At 55.1% G+C, this 22,937-nt stretch overlaps 1 protein-coding gene across 1 annotated transcript in view; it reads left to right on the top strand.

The window, feature by feature from the left end:
• The window catches only part of DSCAML1 (DS cell adhesion molecule like 1), a 324,313-nt gene that overhangs the window by 269,333 nt on the left and 32,043 nt on the right, over positions 1-22,937 (top strand). The window contains exons 11-16 of the mRNA XM_062197103.1: positions 4,415-4,614; positions 5,034-5,130; positions 5,564-5,692; positions 14,155-14,322; positions 14,933-15,003; positions 20,096-20,336. Coding sequence (XP_062053087.1) covers positions 4,415-4,614; positions 5,034-5,130; positions 5,564-5,692; positions 14,155-14,322; positions 14,933-15,003; positions 20,096-20,336 — 906 coding nt within the window. The remainder of the gene's footprint in view (positions 1-4,414; positions 4,615-5,033; positions 5,131-5,563; positions 5,693-14,154; positions 14,323-14,932; positions 15,004-20,095; positions 20,337-22,937) is intronic.

The following is a 22,937-nucleotide window of genomic DNA, read 5'->3' as shown; positions in this document are numbered from 1 at the left end:
AGTGAAAAAACAAACAGGTGAAATTAATTGTAATAGCTTCCACTGCTTCACTCAGTATATCTGAAATAGTAACATGTAAACACCACAGAACTCAATGAGATCACTTTTTAAAAGATTTATTTATTTATTTGAGAGGCAGAGAGAGGTCTTCCATCCACAGATTCACTCAAATGGCCGCAACAGCCAGAGCTGGGTCTACCTGAAGCTAGGAGCTTCTTCTGGGTCTCCCACATGGGTGCAGGAGCCCAAGCACTTGGGCCATCTTCCACTGCTTTCCCAGGCCATTAGCAGGAAGCTGGATCTGTAGTGGAGCATCCTGGACTCGAACCAGTGGGATGCCAGTACCACAGGCAGAGACTTAATCTACTATGCCACAGCCTCGGCCCCTCAGTGAGATCATTTACAGAATGCACTTCATAGTGACAGCTCGGCTTGGTTTGGACCAGCCGTGTGTCAGGTGCCCAGTGGCCACATGTATGAGGGGCTGTGTATTCAACTGTGCATGTCTGCCCTGGGCTCCAGGGCTCCAGGGCTCCATGATTCCGTGAAAGAGCCGGGCAGTAACACCTTCGGCAGGAACTTTATGCACATTTATTTATCCGATGCTTTCCTGGAAACAGGAGAGGGGTGTAAGAGTGTTGGGGACAGGACTAGAACCCAGGCGTCCTGGGCAGCCACTGTGTGGCAGGCGTCATACCTCTGTGAACTTGTTTTGTCCTAAACCACGCCCTGATCTCAGAGAACTGAATAACATGCTGAAGAACACAGAAGCAGAACCCAAGCCAAACACCCAAGCCTTTCCAGCCTCCCTGCTGCTCTCCGGAGATAGCCCTGAGCCTGGGGCTGTGCAGAGGCCTGTGCCGTGCTGTGCCGTGCTGTGTGGGGCTCAGGGCCAGGAAAAGCAGCCAGCTGAGGCAGGTGTCTGATGAGTGTACAGCCACCGGGTGACCCTGCATCCCGTGCTGGAAGACCTGGGCTTCATACCCAGCTCCAGCCCTGCTCCTCACTCCAGTTTCCTGCCGATGAAGACTCTCTGGGAGGCAGTGGTCATAGCTCAGTAACAGTTCCTGCCACCCACATGGGAGACCTAGATGGAGTTCCTGGCCCCCAGCTTTGGCCTGGCCCAGCCTGGACCATTATGGGCATTTGGGAGTGAACCAGCAGATGGAAGTGCTCTCTCATGTGTGTGCACTTCCTCCCCCCAGTCCCTCTCCCTCTCCCCCTCCCCCACAAATAAATCAAAAAATATTTTAAAACTCAGCCGGTAGGTGGAAGGGTGTGGCTGTTATGCAGGATTCAGGGGTCAAGGATCGCTGGTTGCCCACATCTGTTCTGATTGGCAAGACAGGCACACAGGTTGTGCACTGCTCGAAAGCACACAGCCTAAGGGACGAGTGGCTCCTGGCACTGGGCTGCATCCCGCCAGAGGGCCCTGTGTAATTCCCATGCAGGCTCCAGAGACCCTGGGCCCGTCAGCTGGGTGTGGCCCCTCGGGCCCTCCTGCCAAAGACAGGCTCTTCCTGTCCCTGCCTTCATCAGGCTCTGCCTTGCTGAGGCTTGGCCCTCCCCCCACCACACACACCCCCTCTGCAGAATGCTCCCCCAGTTCCTGAGGACTAGGACTCCTCCCCAGGGAGGCTTCAGGCCTGAGCCCCTGGGGACGCCGACCCCAATCCTCTGGTCTCTCCTTGTGGGGAGAGCAGCAGCCGCCCACTGCCTCTGCCCCATAGCCAGCATTTCCATCTTCCGGGGGGAAAATGGAGGCCTCCGCAGTGCCAGGCCCGACTTGTTGATGTAAAAGCTCACTCTGTATTCCACCCAGGTTTATCCGAGTGAATTATGCAAATCTTTGATGGAAAAATATTCCTCGGCACATCCTTGAGAGTGTAAAACCTTAGTCAATAATTCATACTCGGATGTCTCTGACTGCAGGCTTTTTCTTCATTATAACTTGCACCTCGTTATTTGTCTTTCGCATTTTATTGTATATCCTGGTGTAATGCCATGCATTATAAAATTTATCTGCTCCATTATTTGATGAGCCGGGGCTGGGGAGCCTGCTAGGGTTGCTGGTGCAGGGGCCTGGGGCCAGGGCTGGCCTCGGCACCAGCGCCTGCAGGAGCAGTCGGCAGATGAGGCGGCTGGAGGTGGCTGGCTCTGCGGTGTGTCTTCGGGGAGCCAGAGACCTCCCTTCAACCACTCGCCCCCAACACCTATTCCTAACGCCCCCTTAGCCACTCACTGGTGTCTCAGGTGGCACCATTACAGCTCCCTGGTTTCCTTCCTTGCTCCGAAGGCTTAATTTATCCAGAAAAATCAGCTGTCCCTGGGAAGTTTCCTGTGAGCAGATCTTTCAAATGGAGCAAAAGAGAGATTCTGAGGACACGGGCCAGGGACAAGGAGGAAGGGTCAGCTGACGAACTGGAGCAGAAAAGGGCGCTGGGGATGGGACAGGCAGGGACCCGGATTTTGGGGAGAGAACAGACAGAGCCCCTTCCTGCAGCGTTGTCCAAGCCGGCCAGGGATGGGGCCAGGGTGAGCTGGGCTCTGCCCTCAGAACCCAGTGCAGGCCCCACCTGATTTGCATACTCAGGGACGGCTGGGACCGGAGCCACAGAGCGCTAAGTTTTCCCAGAAAGGTGGAGAGGGAAAGACAGGGACAGAGAGGGCTCCCCGCACTCACCTTTCTGGGGCCTGCGCTGCAGCTGGCTTTCCCACGAGGTTCCACTGCCTCGGTGCCCTCACTCCCTCACCCAGCCTGAAGCCCACCAGGTCAGCGCCGTGCGGTTCTCCCAGCACAGTGCTCTTGTTGTCACAGTGGTCTTGTTGTCCCTGCTCCCCACTGGAGTGAAAGCCCTCGAGGTCAAAGCCACCTCGGCCCTGCCCACCGTCAGCAGCAGAACCCAGCGCAAAGCCTGGCCCCTGCCAGCCTCCACGAACACTTGCTGGAGCCCTGGGCTGCACTTTGCCAGCTACCGCTCAGCTGGAGGTCCTTTCTCCTAAGCCCCTGGGGGCCTATCTTCCCTTCCCTCCAGGAGACAAGGACCCTGTCTCAACGCCAGGTGTATCCCGCAAGCCCAGCCTCACGATGGCCCCAGCCTGGTGCCTCCTGATTCTTAAGTGCCCCAGGTCTCTTTGTCACGCGGGATGCAGGAGGAAAGGGATGGAGTTTCACAGTTGGCAATGGCCATCTTCCCCTCTGCCCCCCGCATCCTCTAGCGTCAGGCCCGGTGACTGACAGGCTTCTTCCAGGCTTCTCCTGATGATGGGTCCATGGGGATTTTTCTCAGGCTCACAGCAGGATGGAGGCTGCTGGGAGGTTTTACTTGGGGTGGAGCCATCCAGGGTTTCCACTGTGTTTGGTCTGAAGGAGCTGGAGGAGATAAACAAGCTACAGCTATGAAAGCACCACAGGGTCCCAGGCTTTGGAGCAGGGCTCTTCACCGGGGTGCAGGGACCCCAGGAGGCCCGTGGATCTGACTCAGGGAGAGGGGGAGTCCATTAATTTGGATGGGGATAAAAGCTCACCGTTCTCTCACTGACATGTAACTGAAGTTTAGTATTCCCTTCCATTTGGAACACAAGCAACAAACACAGCCGTGCTGTTCCTGCGACCGTCACCCGTAGAAATCCACGGGTACTTTCACATCACGTCGCATTTGCTGTCGACATCTCAAAATGTCATTCATGTGCATCACTATCACAAGATCACAGTAAGGCAGACGGTAATTAAAAGCCCCACCACCGGATCTGACCCCGTACAGAGAGATGAAGAAGGGGGTGGGGTTGTGGCGCAATGGATCAAGCGGCCTCCTGCAAGCCTGGCAAACCATGTGGGCACTGGTTCTAGTCCTGGCTCCTCCACTTCTGATCTGAATCCCTGTTAATGTGCCCGGGAAGGCAACAGAGGATGGCCCAAGTACTTGTGCCCCTACCACCCACGTGGGAGACCAAGGTGGAGCTCTGTGCTCCTGGCTTCAGCGAGGCCCAGCCCTGGCTGTTGCACTCATTTGGGGAGTGGGCCAATGGCTAAAAGATTTCAGTGTGTGTGTGTGTGTGTACTCTGCCTTTCAAATAAAAATAGATATTTTTTAAAAAGAGGAATAAAGAGGAACATGTATCGATACATGATAGGACACCTGGAAAGTGCTCTTGACTGTTTAATATTCGCATCATCATGTAGGTATTGCAACATAGCTGGTCTCATGTACAATGCTCTGTGTGTTTACACGTATAAGGATGTTCAGAAACTGGGCAGGACATCACGGATGGGGAGAGAGCAAGAGGAGACAGGCCATGGGGCTCTGGACACTCTGCTCCCACCCTTATTAGTGTGTCTAGGGACTGGGGGTGGGTTTCTGGCCACACCCATGGCCTCCCATGCTCACTGCCTGCTGCACCTCCTCCTCCCCAGTCCCGGCCATGATCACCTCCCACCCCAACACCACCATCGCCATCAAGGGCCAGGCGAAGGAGCTGAACTGCACGGCACGGGGCGAGCGGCCCATCATCATCCGCTGGGAGAAGGGGGACACGGTCATCGACCCGGACCGTGTCCTGCGCTACACCATCGCCACCAGGGACAACGGCGACGAGGTGGTGTCCACGCTGAAGGTGAGCGCCCACTCCCATCCGGGGACCCCGACCCATCATCAGGGAGGGTGGGGACCCCACCACTGGGACAAGGAGGACATGGGGAGCCTGGGAGCCCCTCCCTGCACTCCCTTTTCTGCCTACATCCGTTCTGCATTCAGGACTCCCAGCCTCACTGTGATAGCCCCGCAGCCATCACACGTGCGGGATACCATGACCCCTGCTTCCTTTCTGGAAGCTCTGGGCCCCTCCATCCCTCCTGGATGCCTCTCTCCTTCCCTCCTGGGATGCTCTGGGAAGAAAAGCCCTGGACAGAGCCCCTCGGGGTCCCCCTCCCCCAATGCGCCGGCTTGAGGATGCCCCGCGAGTGGCCCCCTTGCTGACCAGCTCTAAAAGCCTCTCCCCGTCTCCCCCTCTCCGCCCCTGCTGGCCTCTCCCAGCTCAAGCCAGCTGACCGTGGGGACTCTGTGTTCTTCAGCTGCCACGCCATCAACTCGTACGGGGAGGACCGGGGCTTGATCCAGCTCACTGTGCAAGGTACTCGCCCCACCTCCACCCACTTTCCCGGGGCCAGCGGCCCGCAGCTACCTCCCCCTCCAGGAGTAGGGGCCTCACTCCCACCCCCATGTGGATGGCAGCAGAAGGCCTCCCTCTGCGTGCTGAGCGGGGATGCTGGCCCTTCCCAGGCACCCTTCACACAGCAGTGGTCTGCCATGACTACGTCCCTACAGAGTCCATTGCTGCCTGATCTAGAATGGGAAGGGGAGGGGGAGGGGAGAGGCTCTGCATGGGGGAAACGCAGGCCTTCAACTTGGAGGAATCCCTGTGCGGGGAGCTTCCCTCTTCCAGACCACGCGAGAGAAGGCAGCAAGCCAGGAATCCAGGGTCCCAGGGTTCTGGGTTAGACCACAGGTGACAGCAAGCTCCCTGCTGCCAGTCTCACTTCTACCCCTCTCCGGCCACACCCCAGAGCCCCCTGACCCCCCTGAACTGGAGATCCGTGAGGTGAAGGCCCGGAGCATGAACCTGCGCTGGACCCAGCGATTCGACGGGAACAGCATCATCACGGGCTTTGACATTGAGTACAAGAACAAATCAGGTGGGTGCCAGGGCGGGAGGGTGAGGGCATGGCCACCAAGGGCCTCACCCATGTGCCCTGCCCGTGCCCTTCTGGTGGGACAGTCCCTGGAGCAGCACCCCTCTAAGGCAGACACCAGCACCTCTGGTTTCCAAAGGGAGGGACCTGTTAGGTTAGGGCTCCATGGTACAGCCCGAGGGACCCCCACTGATGGGGAGGGGTGTCAGCCCCTCCTGTCCAGCATTGTCCCTGGGACGACGTCCTCAAGGGTGGTCTAACTTCAAGCGATTTAAAGGCACTGCGTCCAGGGGCTGGCTGCTTCTGGGGACAGAGCAGGTGAACTGGTTTGGGACGGTGAGGGCGACTGGAGCTCTGCGAGGTGGGGAGTTCTGGAAAATCATGGCTCTCAGCCTCCTTTTCCTAGGACTCTTCCCAGAGCCCTGCTCTCAGGTCCTAGCTGTGCATGAGAAGCTGCCCACTGCTGTGGGGCACCCAGCATCTAGGGGACCCATGGTGGGTCCCACGATCAGGTGGTGGGGATGGCAAGGAGGGGGCCTTAGAGGGGACGGGGAGAATCTACTTAGTCAAGATCCTTTTGTGCCTTTGGGATTCAATATGGTATCAGTGGACTTGTCGTTACTACAATATAATGCCTGTGACAAGCTACTTATGAAGGGAAGAGAGGTTTGTTTTAGCTCATGGTTCTGGAAGTTCAAGTCCAAGATGGGGCTCCATTGATTTGGCCCCTGTGTCGGCAGTGGATAGCGATGGTGTCCACGTGGCCAGCCAGGCCATAGAACGGCTGGGCCCCACTGAGGCTGTGTCTCCAAGCCCCATGAGAGAACAATTTTCCCAGAGCACAGCAGTGGCCTAAGGAGCTCCCAGACACCATAACTGGACTGTTTCCACCTCGTAGTACAGCTTACCTGTGACTTCGGGGATTGGGGGAGTTCAAAACATTTTTTGAGAGATACAAAGACAGAAGTCTTCCATCTGCTGGGTCATTCACCGGATGCCCACAGCTGCCAGGGCTAGCCAGGAGCTCAGTCCAGGCCTCCCAAGTACTCAAGCCATCACCTGCTGCCTCCCAGGGTCTGCATTAGCAGGAAGCTGGAGTCAGGAGCCAGGGCTGGGACTCTGGCTGTGGGGCACGGGTGTCTCACCTGGTGTCGTGAGCGCCCCTGCTTCAGTCATCTTTGCTACAGCGGCCTACAAAGAGGAGCTCTGCCCCCAGGAGCTTACAGTCTGCTGGCAGTCGGCCCGAGCGCAAGGAGAGGTCATCAGCGCAGGCACGGCTCTGGTCCCGCACAGGCACAAGCTGGGTCTTGAAGACTAAAAGGCACCAGGCCAAGAGCCCAGGGCAAGGAAAGAGCAGAGGCTGAGCAGGGACACAGAACGCTCCCAGGAGAGACCCCTGGTAGAGCACAGGGGTCGCACATGCGATTCACGGGCAAGGTGAGGAGGGAGGCCTCGGGGCTGAGCGACCACTGCGCTGGGGGAGGCCATGAAGAGCCGCTGGCAGTGCCTGAGCTCCCAAGTCAGGGCTAGGCGACACAGCGCCATCACAGAAGGATGGACATGAGCAGGAGGGGTTGGTGCCCTGGACACGAGCGAGGAGGCTGCTGCAGTGGGGAGAGGAGAGGAGTCGGAGGGCACAGAGAGGGGACCAGGGCTGGGTGTGGCCGTCTCCCATCTCAGGACTCCCGCGGCTGGGTGCAGGCTGCCTGGAGCAGTCAGCAAGGGCTGGCCGAGGCCACCTTCCGCACAGCAATGCCTGCTGCACTCTCTCTGGGCCCACATCTGGGGTGAGTCGTGGATTCCTAGGCCGTCCCTAGTGACCCTCTCCCTCCAAGCCCCGTAACTGCCTCCTGCTACCCCGTGGCCCGCTCCCCGCACTGACCACTGCCTAATGTGTAGCAGCCTTTCCTGGGGCACTGCCCTGCAGGACGGCGCTGAGAACCTCACACATCTGGAAAGCTGTGCGCAAGCAGAGGCGGGCAGGGGGAGGCTGCCCTCAGAGCCTGTCCCTGCTGGAGGAGGAGCTGCCACGCTGCCTCAGAGCCAGGAAAGCCAAGATGGGTGGCAGAGTGGAGGGAGCGGCGACGGAAACTCCACCGCAGACTCCCCTCCACAAGGGCTTTGCAGGATCCAGAGCGCAGGGAAGGCGGCCGGTACTTTCCCCACCTTCGCCTCTGTCACCTCCTGCATTTAGGAACGGGAGCCCCAAGAGAGCTTCAGGCATTGTCATTGGAGGCAGATGGAGCCTGGGAGTGCAGCATAGCCGCCCCACCTGGGAGGTGGGAGCAGCAGTGCCTGCCTCTTGGGGTTGCTCTCAGAATTAAATAGAGAGCATCCAGCACGGGGCTGCGGATCAAGTCCCTGGCCCCATTCTAACTCTAACAGCTCACGTGGCCGCTCAGAGTCCCGGGAGACTCACACAGGCTGAAATACATGTGTCTGTCAGTCAGCCCCATGCACTGGTGCCAGTATTTCTCTCGCAGAATCGGGCCCCAGCCATGAGGTAGGGAAAGGGAAAGAAGCAGGAGATAGAATGTTGGCCCTGGAGCCTACGCTGCAGTCAGAGTGAGAAGGCACAGGCGCACGCACGCACACACTTTCAGAACCGCGCCAGAGCACTAGCCTGTCACCACAAGCTGCACTACGTGACAGCTGGAGAGGTGTCCAAGGGAACAGAAGGCAGACTGGAAGGAAGGCGGAGGCGTGCGTGTGTGTGCGCACGCGCGGGTGTGGCGTGTCCAGGTCCGTCTTCCTGCACCTGTGCCCCAGTGGGGCCACAGCCACTCTCCAAGCAGGAGACTTGGGTGGACCAAGTGCCAGAGCCAGGGGACCTTTAACAAGTACTCGGCATCCTCGGGCCTCTCTTTACCTATAAAATGGAGACGACAGCACTTCTGTCTCAGGGCGGTCATAAGGGTTAGGATGACATGGATGGCAGGGCCTGGCACGGCACCTGGCCCGCGGGAACCTTCCACAGGTCCCCATCTGCGCCTCTGCTCCCCGGCCCCATCTCCCTGCAGCCCCAGCCCCTGCCCAGCCTGGCTGCTGACCATCTGCTCCCACCTCCTTTCTTGCACACACACATGCACCCCCCCGCCCCCACGTGCTTTTGCCTGCTTTCTGCCGTGTTGCTCATCCTGCTAATTTTCCAAGGGAAATTACCAAGTCTGCCCTTTCTAAGCCATCCCACTCATGCTGACTTCTCCTGGCCCCAGGCAGCAGAGTAATAATACATGAATGCTGAATGATAAATAGCACCGTCCACACAAATCTATCAGATGGTGCTGTGCAGATTTAAAAATGCAGACACCACATTTCGCCCCTCTTTGCCAAGCAGGGAGTAGGAGTGGGCTCCTTGAGGACAGTCCTCCAAGCCCAGAAGGCGGCCTCCTGGTGCGAACCCGGGGGCAGGAGCCGGGGTGGGGGAGGGCAGTGGTGCCGCGATGGGTGTGTCGTCCCATGAGAGGGACTGGTGTTGGGATGTCGAGAGCTGCCTGTGCGATGCAGGGAACCTCCTCTGTGGGCTGCGGCGGGTCGGCCATGAGGGGCACCGAGCCGCCATGCCAGGAGGAAATCTACGCTGCAGAGCGCAGGCGGCTGCACGCCCCAGATGTGGCTTTCCTGCAAGCTGCGCCCCTCCGCTGTGCATGCCTGTCCTGAAACCAGAGCCTCCCGGCCCCTCCCAGCAAGCAGCCCGCAGAGCAGAAGGCACCGACGTCTCCCCAGCCGCTTTCCTATTTTTTAAGAAGAATATTTTGCATCGTAAGCCCTTTGATGAAGAAAGAGAGAGAGAGCCCTTAATGAAATATGTTAATCTGGGTAAGCCAGCCTCATATGAAAGGGAATATTAAAAGAGACAATATTCGCCAAAGTCAGCCCAGGACTCTGAGAGAGCAGGAAAGGAAGGGAAGAAAACGGGAGCCCCTGATTTCAGCTGTGTTCAGGGTCAGGGAGATGGCAGTGATCAAGTGGGAAAAATCAACCAGAGACCTCCAGGCTCGACTCTGATGCATTAGCCTGGAAGGGTTGCGAGCAGAGAGCTGTTTTGTGCCAACATCAAAGATGATTTGGGAACACAAGGTCAAATCCACCTGCAAACGACTGACAAAAGCAGAAAAGGAGGGGCTGCTCTCTGGGACCCTCCCCCCACCCCCACCTTCCTGTGATTGGCAGCTGAGTGAGGCAAGGAAGGCAGAGGCAAAGGGTATTGTGACTCCAAAATGCAGAGGAACTCCAAGTCCGAACCGAAGGACACGGAGCGGCTCTGATTTCAAACCGAGGACAGCCTGTGAGTGCCCCACACATGCACAGTGGAGGAGCAGCTCCTGCCTTCAGGGGACTTAGCATCTCCTGAGGCAGTGAGGACTGCACAGGAGGTATGGACAGGAGCTCCAAAAGCTGCAGAAGTTCAGAGGAGAAGAGTGGCGGCCACAGACAGGGCTGGAAAGCTGAGCATGAGCCAGACATTGCAGGGCCTGGGTCGTGTTAAGAAATTTTGGGGGCCGGCGCCGCGGCTCACTAGGCTAATCCTCCGCCTTGCGGCACCAGCACACCGGGTTCTAGTCCCTGTCAGGGCGCCGGATTCTGTCCCCATTGCCCCTCTTCCAGGCCAGCTCTCTGCTGTGGCCAGGGAGTGCAGTGGAGGATGGCCCAAGTGCTTGGGCCCTGTACCCCATGGGGGACCAGGATAAGCACCTGGCTCCTGCCATCGGATCAGCGCGGTGCGCCGGCCGCAGCGCGCCGGCCGCAGCGGCCATTGGAGGGTGAACCAACGTCAAAGGAAGACCTTTCTCTCTGTCTCTCTCTCTCACTGTCCACTCTGCCTGTCAAAAAAAAAAAAAAAGAAATTTTTGCCTTGGGGCTAACACTGTGGTGCAGGGAGTTAAGCCACTGTCTGCAGTGCCAGACTCCCACATGGGTGCCAGTTCAAGTCCCGGCTGCTCCAGGTCTGATCCTTGCTAATTAATTAGCTCCCTGCTAATGGTTCAAGTGCTTGGGCCCCTCCCTGCCACCCACATGGGTGATCCCAGTGAATCTTCTGGCTCCTGGCTTCAGCCTGGCCCCGCCCTGGCCATTGTGGCCATTTAGGGAGTGAACCAGTGGATGGAAGATTCTCTCTCTCTCTCTCCAACTCTGCCTTTCAAATAAATCTTTAAAAAATATTTTTTAGAAAAGAAATTTTGCCTTTATGCTAAGAGCAACGAAGAACTACCAAAGAACCTTTGTGCAAGGGAATAGGGGAGACTACTCCCAACACCTAGCTGGAGTGCTTGGCCTGTGAGAGGGAGGGGCTCAGTCCTATCTGTAGAATGTGTGCTGTTCGGGCAGGCGCTTGGGCACAGGTTAGGACACCACTTGGAATGTCTGCGTCCCATATCAGCACCCAGCTCCGCTCCTGACTCCAGTTCCTGCCACTGCGGACTCTGGAGGTAGCAGTGATTCTTCGAGTAGTTGGGCTCCTGTCACCATGTGGGAGACCAGAATTGAGTTCCCAGTGCCCAGCTTCCACCTGGCCCAGCCCTAGCTGTTGCTGACATTTCAGGAGTGACCCAGCGGGTGGGAACTCTCCTCTCTCTCCAGCTCAAAATAATATTAATAAATAAATAAATAAGAAAGAATGATGACTGCTCTGCAAAGAAGGAGGGGAGTGAGGAGCATGGAAAGGGCGCTTATTGGGAGGCGGGTGAGGAAGTGATTTCTCTGGTCCAGGTGAGAGGTGACAGTGGCTTGGCCTCAGACAGGGATGGAGGTGGAGAGATGTGAGGATGCTCAGGAGCTGCCTAGGGTACAAAAGACCCGAGGGAGGGATGGAGATGGAAGAATCTGGAATAGCATCTGAGCCCCTGGCACACATGAGGGCGCCGTCATGAGACAGAACCAGGAAGGAGGTAGGTTGGCAGCTGTAGGGCAGAGAGTCCTGCCTTAGACAGGATGAGTTTGAGGTGCCTTTGAAACATCCAAGAGGAGAGAGACACCAAAAAAAAGTAATGTGTAAGGGTCTAGAGTTCAAGGGAAGGCCCAGGCTGGGTGCTGATCTGGGAGCTGTTTGTGCATGGAAGGAAATATAGGAATGTTCCAGAAGTTCATGGAAAATGCATGTAATAGGAAATACGCATCGGATTTAAAAAAAAAAAAAACTGAATCAAAATAATGCCCTTTAATCCCACTTTTCCATGAACTTTTTAAAGGACCCATGGTAGACAGCATCCCCTGCTGGGATGGGAAAGGTGCATGGAGGGAGAGAATGAGAGGCTGGGATGGTCCTAGAGGAACCCCAGCCATTAGTGACAGGGCAGAGCAGCATGCACCTGCCAAGACACAGGAAAACTGGCCCAAGTGATGAGGGGAAAGCTGGGGTGGTAGGGGCAGTGTACACAGTTGAAGGAAGCAGTCCCAGTCTGGAACATACCTGGGAGGCCAAGTGGGAAATTGGAGGTCCCCAAGCCATGGGGACACAGCCCTGCTGTCACAAGAGGAAGTGGCAGATGTTCAAAGTGTCCAGCACTATGCTGGACACATCAAGGTGCCTGATGCATACCCAGGTCTCCTCGTCTCCTCTCCCCAGCCCTTCTGTGTCCACGCACACCCCTGAGCTCCTCCCTCCGCCTGCACTCATCAAAAATGAATGCACTGACTTGTGATCCCTCTCCCGCTCGTATAAACACAGACAACTGAAATGTGATTTGTGTGCTGGCACTGGCTCCCAGGATGCCGCACCTGCTTCCACGTTGCAAGCCTGTTCTATCCTGAACCAAAGAGGTGCTCACAGCAGGCAGGAGCCTGCGCATTCACAATTCTGGCTTCACCTGCAGCCATGGGGTGATTTTCCTTGTGGTTGAGGTGTTTTCAAAGACAAGGGGAAAATAATGTGTGTATGTGTGTGAGAGAGAGAGCATCAAAAGCCTGCCATTTTGTTCCTTTGGCTCAGGAAACCAAAGAATTAAATGCAAAACTGCAGATGGAGAGTTGGGCCAGTGCCCTTCACAGATGCTGAGCCTGCTCAGCTCAGAGCCGGATTCTGGAAAAGCATTAAGACCTCAATTAACCAGAATCTGGGGGCATGGGATTCTCCTGATTTATCAGGCGTTAGCTTCAAAAAACGGACTTTAAAATCTATCTAGAATGTGCAAGCATTCTTTTCTGAATTAAGAATTAAACTGTAGTGAGTATAATTTAATCTTTCCTATTGAGAAGTATTCAGGATACTCTACTTTGGATTTAAAAGGCAGAGAAAATTAGAACGAATAGTAGCATCCAGATATGCCCTGGGAACATTTTTAAGCCCTGCTATCAGCTTGTTTCCTTAAGATTTGCCTTTTTTAGTTTTCAAAGTGCCAAGGGGGGGGGAGAAAAAAAAAGAAAACCTCATCTAGTTAAGAATTCTGGGTTTGAGAAGTGGACGTTTAGCCTAGGGGATAAGACACCCACGTCCCTCATCAGAGCGTCCAGGTTCCATTCCCACCTCCACCTCCTGACCCATCTCCTGCTAATGCAGACCCTTGGAGGCAGTAATGGTGTCTCAAGTAATTGGATTCCTGACAACCATGGGGGAGACCTGGATTGAGTTCTCTGCTCCGGGCTTCAACCCCTGTCCAGGAGACTGATCCAGCAGTTGGAATGCTCTCTCATGCATTCTCTCTCTCTCTCTCTCTCTCTCTCTCTCTCTCTCTCTCTCACACACACACACACACACACACCTCTCCACCCCTCAAATAAGTAAACATTCTGGGTTTGGAGGGTCCTAGCTGAGGCATTACTGTAACTGCACTCCTTCCTGCTTGCTCCTGGGACCCTCTGGTAGGAGCACAGCGAACATGCATTAATGAGGGGCTGAATTCCTCTGGGGATGTTGCAGGTCTGCTGTCACAGCATCCCCCGGTGGCATTTGTCTGGTATTTTCAAAATCCTGCAGTTCTGCTACACATTGGCCCTGGAGTGAACAGTCAGTCCCCCAGACAAATCAGAACCAGGTCCATCCCTCTGTTGGTCTCCAATCCCAAAGACTCAGAGACCTTTGCTTGTCCTGCTAGTGAAGGAAAGAAGATGCAACATTCAAGACCACCACCCCCGAGAGCCAAGGAAAGGAAAAAGACAGAACAGGAGGAAGGGGAGAAGACTTGCACAGGGACTGCTGTGTGGGTCCCTGCTACGTTAAGAGACCTGGGAAGAGGGCACTGGCCAGGCAGACCCTCCTCCATAGTCAGCAAGCAGTGACCTTGGCAAGGACCTTGGGAACATCCCACCCAACCTCCATCTGAGGGTCACACTCACAAGCTGGCTAGCCCTAGAGGAGGGTCAGGCTTCTCCCCAGCTGCACCTCATGAGATGGACCCACTGTGCACCCCATGAAGTGGTTAAGAACCATCACCCCCCTCGCCAGCATCTATGTGAGCTGGGTGGTGCGTGAGGCTGGGGAGGGGTCCTGGAGTTTGTGGCTCTGCTCTGCATGGGCATTTTCTCTCCAGATTCCTGGGACTTCAAGCAGTCCACCCGCAACATCTCCCCCACCATCAACCAGGCCAACATCGTGGACTTGCACCCAGCATCCGTGTACAGCATCCGCATGTACTCCTTCAACAAGATCGGCCGCAGCGAGCCGAGCAAGGAGCTCACCATCAGCACTGAGGAGGCTGGTAAGCACCTCACCCTGCCACCCCTGCCTGTGGCCTCAGGGGCCAGGGACTTCCGGGACCCCCACCAGCCCTGTCCTGTAGCAGAGAGGCTTGCAGTTAGAGCTGAGGAGGGATCCCACGGTGTTTGTGTCACCTTTGGGCTGGTGGCAGGTGTCCTGTTTGATCCTGTTCCAAATGGGATCCTAATGCTGGGCCTGGGGAGCTGTCCATGGTTCTGCCCTTCTGCCCAGGCCTCAGCCTGACTGCAAAAGACAGATCTGCGAAGGATGGAATGACCCCTGGATCATTCTCTGTGACCCTCGCCATGGAGTTTTCCTGAAAGCTTAAGCAGGATTTCGCTTGCTGTGTTTTATTTGTTTTGGTGAAACATGAAGCAATGCCAACAAGTATGTGTATGTGCAGTTTTACAAATGAGCGTGTAGTAAAACTAGCATAACCAATATTGCATATCAGCTATCGGCTTGGGGAAATCGGACACAGCTTCTCTGCCCCTTGGATGTGAGCCTTCTCTTCCTACCCACACTCCCCCAGCTGGGGAGCACAGAGCTGAGAACACGGGGCCTCTCCCCTCCCAGAACTTGGCTCACAGCTGCTCCTTGTGTGCCCCCAGCTCCTGATGGGCCTCCCATGGATGTCACCTTGCAGCCAGTGACCTCACAGAGCATCCAAGTGACCTGGAAGGTGAGTGAGATGGAGGGCACCTCCCATGAAATGCCTTCTGCACCTTCCCCACCACCCAATCCGGTGATGAAGCCTCCAGCAGGCTTGCTGGTCTCTAGTTTCATCTCCTGCCTGTGCCTGGTTGGTTGGTTGGTTGGTTTCACTAAACTCAGTGAGATTTGAAGGATGGAAGGAAGGCAGGGTAAAGGACACCCATCCCCACCTCCTCCACACCTGGGCTCTCTGGCCAAGGGTGGGGCCGGGGTGGGATGGAGAACTTGTGGTGCCAAGAAGGGAAGACGGCTCTTCACCCCCACTGGCGTGTCATCAAACGTTGAGTGTTGTGATAAGACAGAAATCGTGTTGGATTCTGTGCAAAGTTCTGACTCAGTAGCACCAGGATGAAAATGACTGCCCTCCTACCCCTCGGTAGGAGCATGGGGCAGCTGTAGACAAGCCGCTTCCAAGGGCTGGAGTCAGCAGAGGAAAGGAAGACTGAAGCATCTGCCACTCAAGGAACTCCGATAGGAGATGCACAGCTGGGGAGGGTAGCAGCAGAACAACCTGGAGCAGCACAAGGGTGCCAGGCCCTGTCCCTCCACGGGCACAAGAGTGCTGACCACCTGCTCCAGTCTCCACGTGCTTTCTCTTACACCAGCTCATGTGACCCTCTTGCACGGTGGCCAGAGTCTCTTCCTCCCCACCCTGCGGAGGAGGCCCTGGGCGCAGAGATCTGTGGACACTTGCCCATGGTCACTCCAGCGGACACACGGGTGGGGCTTCCCCCGACACAGTCTAGAGCCACAGCCTGGTCTTCCCACCACAGCCTGCTGTTTGGAGCTCTGGAGCAGAGCTCTTCCTTCAGGCCCCTCCATGTTCCTCTTGGGACATTCCCATCTCAACAGGGAGCCTTCATCTTCGTCAGGGATCAGGCCTCCAAGGTGGCACCCTGGGCTCTTTGGGAAGGGAGACTTGAGAGTGAGCAAGACTCAGAAGGCCTGGTGACATTTTCCCTAAGACACTCTGCATACACACACACACACACACACACACAGAGGCACACAGCAACACAGGAGCCTGCTTGCTCCCTTCCCTAGAGAAGTGACCACAGGAAAGCAGGGAGGGACTGGGCTGCTGGTCCTTCCAGAGGGGCCAACCCACCTAGAAAACACCTGGGTCCTGGGTCCCCTCCAGATCTGGGCTCCAGGACTTCCCCAGAGCCTGGGGCTGAAGCCCTGAGTCCAGTCCCCACGTCTTGTCTTCCTGTCCATGCCCTGGCTCTGGACCCGTTTCGCAGGAAACAGGATGTGGGAGGCAAGGGCGGGGACTGAATACATAAAATTTGGAGACATTTGGCTACAAAGCTCTGACCCTGAGGTCGATAAAAATTTAGAATCAGATTTATTTCTCCAAAGTCTCATAATGAAAAATAAAATTGATTAGAAAGTTAGAACTTCAGAATGAACCAGCCGGTCAATAAATTTGGGTACTGACTTCTCTGGGGATTTTTTTTTTCAACACTGAGAAACAGATTAATGAAAAATAAAGATTCACTGGAAAGATAAGTCACTTCATTTTAAGACTCTTTCCGCAAGATGAATCGTCCCTGCTTTACGACATAAATTTGCAGTCAGCTCTATTGATTTCTTAATGCTTCAGAGAAATGTTGTTAAGATTGATTTAAATCCTGAGTGTGCCATTGGGAGGAGAAAGAGAGAGACAGAGGGGAAGAGAAAAGAGAGAGAGGAGGGAAGGAAGGAGGCCCTGCCAACTTTGTGTAAATACCTGAACATCTGTAGGGACGTGTCCGGGCTGGCCTGGAAGCCTAGGTCTGTCCCCTGTGGTCACGGTGCAGTTGTACAGGTAATATCAGAGTTCATGGGAAAATGAAACTGAAAGATATGTCCATTTTGAAGCAAAAAAAAATTTTGCAATCCATCCATACTTTTTTTCATAATATACATTCTTCATGAACTTTTCAAAGATCCCTTATATGCATAGATTTCAAAAATTTCTTACATCGGAATTAACTGATTTTTAGCTCTATTTTCTGTGCACTCCTATATCAAGTTAGAGAGCTCTAGGTAAGAAGGCATGTGTGTAGCTACAGTCACGGTGTTTACATCAAAACGAGCGTCGGCATGGACGTGTGTAGCTGTAATGGGAGAGTGTCTGTCACTCCAAAGAGGATGCCAGGTTCCTGGAGATACATTTCTGTCTCTCTCCGAGATGTGTGCATGTGGGTGAGCCTGCACAAGCACACACGTGTGTGCGTCCAAGATCCGAATGCAGAAATGTGCACAGTTACATTCTAGCTTGCTGGACTGCCTGATGCAGAGAGAAACATTATTCAGGCAGTAACAAAAACCCAAGTCAATTAACCACACACACCTATCTAGTGTGTTCAAAATGATTATGTTAAATTAAAAACTCCATTTTATTGAGTTAACAGCGAGCTTAAAAATGCAATCCATTTGAAACATTCATTGTGTTTAAAACAGAAAGTGGGGCTGTTGTACCAACTTAATTGTTTTTGATCTCGCTCTTTTTTAGTACAATAAAAGGTGGGCTTTTAAATTAACTTCATTGTCTTTAAAACCCTGATACACGCTGTTTTTTTAGGCACTGGAGTACGTTCTCTGTCTCAATTGATAGGCGGGCAGGCCCCTGTGTTAAAGGAGCAGTTTCTCTTCGTGGGCCTGGACATGTGTGGCTGTGGGCCGGTGTGTGGTTTGGGGCGTTGGTATTGGTGGGTCTGGATGTGAGCCAGTACATGGGGAGTGTGTGTGTGTTCATGTATGAGAATGCCATGTCTCAGTGTTCATGTGCTAATGTTTTCTCACCCAGGGTAACTGTGTGTCTGCGTTTGAGTGTGGATCTGGGCTCAAGCCTGGGATGAGAGTGCAATGTCCGGAACCAGACAGTAGAGATTTCCCTGTTCGCCTCCCACCAGCCCCCTGACCCCTGTGTCCTTGCCTTCGCTGCCCTGCCATGTATGGGCTGTCAGCCCTCCCAACACCTCAGCCTCTGGCCCTGGTGTCTGGGGAAACCCAGACTCAGCCATCCCAGAGGGCTGGACCCAGGTAAAGTCGAGGACTCTTTAAGTAGAAAAACCACACATAAAATCCACCGCTGTAACTGTTGAGCAAGCAGTCCAGTGGCACTGAGTCTTCCCAGGGCTGTGTAGCCATCACTGCTGTCTGTTCTCAGAACTTGCTCGACATCCCAGCTGGAATCCTGCACCTGTTAAACACTCGCCCCCAGGGCGCTTGCTTGGCACAGTGGTTGGGATATCTGCATCTCCTCTCAGAATGCCTGGGTTTGAGTCCTGGCTCCACTCTTGATTCCAGCTTCCAGAAAATGTTCACCCTGGGAGACAGCAGTGATGGCTCAAGTACCCGTATCCCTGCCCACACATGTGGGTGCCCCAGATGGAGTTCTGGGCTCCGGACTTCAGCCCAGCCCAGCCCTAGCTATTGCAGGCGTTTGGAGGATAGTGGGAGTGTGAGCCAGTGGATGGGAGATCTCTTTCTGTGTCTCTCTGCCTTTGAAATAAATTAAATTAATACTACTTCTTATGTCCCCTTTTCCCAGTTCTTGGAAACTTCTATTTTACCTTCTGTCTCTATGGAGTTATTATTCTAGCAATCTCCTAAGTGAAATCAAACAGTATTTGTCCTTTTGTACCAGGCTTATTCACTTAGCATAATGCCTTCAAGGTTCACGTGTGTTGTAGCATGTAGCAGGGTTTCCTTCCTCTTAAAGGCTGAGTGATAGTCCATGGTCCACACACAGCACGTTTCGTGTGGCCGTGCACCTGTCACTGGGGGCTTGGGTTGCGTCTACCTCTGAGTGGTTGTGGCTCCCACTGTCTGTGGAAGTCCCTGCTTTCAGTTCTTTGGGGTGTGTGCCCAAAGTGGAATCACAGGACTGTGTGGTAATTCTCCATGGAACTGAGAAACAGCCAGACCGTGTTCCATAGTGGCCGCCCTGCCGACGTCGCACCAGCAGTCAACGAGGGCTCCAACTTCTCTACACCATCATCAATGCTTATTTTCCATTTGTTAATAATTCTCACCCTAATGGGTGTGAAGTGGCATCTCGAGACTTTCTTTTCATACAAATTAATTGCTCACCTCCCTCTCCGTCTGATTACTATTTGTCTGATACTCCACTTTGTCCCAGGCCCCTGAGCCATGCCAAGGGATATCCCCATTCATTCACTCATTCATCCAACATGTACTAAGGGCCTAGGCTCATTTTTTTAGGTTTATTTATTTATTTGAGAGAGAGAGAGAGAGAATGACAGAGAAAGCTTCCATCCACTGGTTCATATCTCAAATGGCTACAATAACCAGAGCTGGGCCAAGCTGAAATCAGGAGCCTGGAACTCCATCCGGGTCTCCCAACATGAGTGTCAGGAGCCCAAGCACTTGAACCATCTTGTGCTGCTTTCCCAGGTACAATTAGGGAGCTGGCTCAGACGTAGAGCCCCTGGGACTCAACCCAAAACTCATATGGAATGCTGGCATCACAGGTGCTGGCTTAACCCACTGCAAACAGGCTCCATTTAGACACTGAGCTCCATACAAGTCATCAAGGCCCACCAGCCTCCTCCTCATGGTACTTACAGTCTAACCAGGGCAGGTGGTCAAACCCATAGGTAAAATCTATAAAGTAGCCTATGATGACAAGTGTCATAGAGAAAAATTCATCCAGGAAGCAAAACTTGGGGGTGCTGGGCCAAGGCAGGAGCCAGGAGGCCCATGAGGGAGCGGGCATGTCAGCTAGCACAGATCAGCAGCTAAGAGCACCAGGGTCTGGGTCTCTGCGGAGGAAGTGTCCCTCTGCCAGGGGAGCAGGCCTGCGAGCAGCATGGCAGCCCGCCTAGAAGTGGGAAGGGGGAAGCCAGCAGAGAGGAGCCAGCTGAGAGGCAGTGGTGCCGGGTGTTAGGGGGCCGTGTAGCCATCGTGAGGGCCCTGGGTTTCCCCCTGAGTGGGATGAGAGCCTTGGCAGGCTCAGCACAGAGGAGACGTGACCTGGCTTGGGTTTTAAGAGCGTCGCCTCAGCATGAAGTGGTGTTTCTTCGTCCCCACCCTCCCCATGCTCACAGGCACCCAAGAAGGAGCTGCAGAATGGCGTCATCCGGGGCTACCAGATCGGCTATAGGGAGAACAGCCCTGGCAGCAATGGGCAATACAGCATCGTGGAGATGAAGGCCACCGGGGACAGCGAGGTCTACACCCTGGACAACCTCAAGAAGTTCGCCCAGTATGGGGTGGTGGTCCAGGCCTTCAACCGGGCTGGCACGGGGCCCTCCTCCAGCGAGATCAATGCCACCACCCTGGAGGACGGTGAGGGCAGCAGCAGGCGGGTGGACAGGATGCCAATCCCAGCCACGGGCAAAGCCAGGGCATCCGGCAAGGGCCTGGGGCTGCTTCCACTCACTGGGGGGCCTGGCTTGTTCCTGTGGCCCATGCAGACTCCCTGGGCAGCCCCCTCTCCTCGGGACACTGGTCCATTTGGCACTCCAGGCCCCTCCATCCATCTGGCTGCCCCTTACCCAGGTGCTTGCTCCAGTCCTGCCTGCAGGCCGTCTGTTGGCCTGTGCACCTGAGCACTTGGCTGTCCACTGTCCTTCCACTCCTACTTCTCCCTCTACCTTGTCTTCCTCCTTCCCAGCCCCAGCCCATCTCTCTGACCCACACTCTTGCTTCTACTCCCCGGTTCTGTTTCTCCCCCATTGCAGCTTCTTGGAAAATGGAGCAGAAGCCAGGTGCCCTTTGTGTCTCTAACCTGGAACCCGCCCCACTGTTTTAATTAAGGCCCTACGATGAGGCTGTGGAGCTAAGCAATCCTGACACCCATGTGGCTTGGGTTTTAAAACTTAGTTCCTTGATGAGCTGGGGGGACCCAGCACTTCGAGGCCCTCATTTCTGCAATGGGGGAGAGGGCTAGGAGGAAGTAGGAATACACCTGCTCACCAAGCTCAGAGGCGACACCAGCTGGCACCTGAGCCTGCACTGGCCAAGAGGTGACTTAGCCAGATGCCCCCAGAGAGGTGGCCGGGCTGCTCACACCCTGCAAAGAGCAGAACAAAGAAGAACAGAGCATTCTTCCCCAGCACCCTTCTTGATGTCCCAACCAAAAGGGTGTCCGTGAGCCTGAGCCTGCCCACTCCATCCCCACAGAGGATGCCCCAGCTCCAGAGAGCAGGAGGCCGCAGCCCCTGGTCTGACCCATTGCCCAGGACCCCCTGTTAGGGCGCTGTCCTCTCAGGTTAAGCAGTGCTTTCCACCTCCCTTGCCCTCTGGGAAGACGCAGCAACCCTTGGGGGTGGGGGGAACACATTAGGTCAGAAGCACCTGGGAGTGCTTTAGCTCAAGCCCGCAGTTCCTGACTCTGGCTGCAAAATGCTGATGCCCAGGCGCCATCCCCAGAGAGCCTCACCTCCTTGCAGTGGTGGGGCCTTGGAATGGGGCAGACTTCAGTGCCCCGGAGCCCTGGGTATCTGGGGCTGGTCGCAGAGCTGACCTACAACCCCTGGTGCAGCCCATGACCCTCGTCATCCTGCCTCTCCCTCCCCACCTCCTGGTGGGGGGAGGGGGCTGGTCACAGCACAGACCTGGCTGGGTCCAGGAAGAGCAGCTTGTCCCCTGCACCAGTCAGACCTGAGCCCACACAGCAGCTCCCCTGGAGGCCTGTGAAGCAGACTGCTGGGCCACCGCCCCACAGCTGCCGCTGCAGCAACTCGGAAGCCAGGGCCAAGAGTCTGCTTTTCTCAGCTCGCTGGGCACTACTTATGCTGTGGCCAGGGAGCCCGTTGGGAACCACATCCCCGAAGGGAAGCCGAGACTCACGCATGCGGAGTGACCTGTCCAGAGTTACCGATCTTGTCCATTACAGAGCCCAGATCAGAACCCAGGCCCGACCCTGAACCCACCAGCTCCTGCTTCACCCTCTTGTTCCCCCTTGAGGTCCGGGGGGACAGCGGGCCAACATAACGCTAGGGTTCCCGTAAACCCTGGGGCCACGCCAGGACACAGCCACTGTCGGGGCCTCACCTCCCTTGACTTGTGGGGGCCCCTGGCGTTCCCGGCAGGGAGGGATCCGCTTGGGCTGGGGAGGGGAGGGAGAAAGTTTCCAGCAGCATTTGCTCAGCAGTTTTTCATACTTAATTAGGGCTCTCGTTAGCCTGTCAGATCCTGATCGTTTCCTGGCAATATTAGCGCTCCTCCTGGGGTAGTCAAGGGCCCCTGCTTTAGCAATAGTGTCTTTTCCATAATTATATTACCTTCATTTTGTTCGAACGGGCGATCTGTATTAGTTTATTACACTGGGTCCCTAATTACATGGTGCTTATATTTTTACACCTAAGTAATATGAAACAATAATCATTCTCAAAGAGCGTCGTTAGGATGATGTATCATCATTTAAATGCTCATAAAAATTAGAGTTGCCTCTTGTGGGGCAACGGGATCTAATTACCTTACATCCCGCCTGTGCCTCCTCGCTCCCTCTCAGAGCCACACAGGCACCATCTTTTTTTTCTTCTGTTGTCCCATGCCCCTTGGAGGCCAGTAGGAAGTGCCACCAGAGGCCTCCCTAGCTGGGGTGGACCCTGGAGCCCAGCATTGTCATCACCTGCCATTCTAGCAAGGGCCAGCTGCACCCCAGCCAACCTAAGGTGGCCCTGAGAGTCATCCCATCGTTTCTGGCATTTTGGGGACAGGGACTAGTGCACTGGTCCCCGAAGTCCTCAAAGTCCCTACAGAAACTTCTCTCCTGCACCAGGGTGGGTTAGATCCCCTTCTCTCCCTTCAGTTTGAGGCAAAGGGGACACAGCGGTTCCTGAAACCAGGCCTTGGCTCAGACGCCCTGGTCAGGTGGCACCCCCGTGGCTGGTAGCATCAGATGAAGTGATGGATTTCAGATTCCTCCAGGGCGGCTTGGCC

Source organism: Lepus europaeus, chromosome 7 (assembly GCF_033115175.1).
Source record: "Lepus europaeus isolate LE1 chromosome 7, mLepTim1.pri, whole genome shotgun sequence".
Taxonomy (NCBI): domain Eukaryota; kingdom Metazoa; phylum Chordata; class Mammalia; order Lagomorpha; family Leporidae; genus Lepus; species Lepus europaeus.
This window is presented reverse-complemented; position numbering and strand designations above follow the sequence as displayed.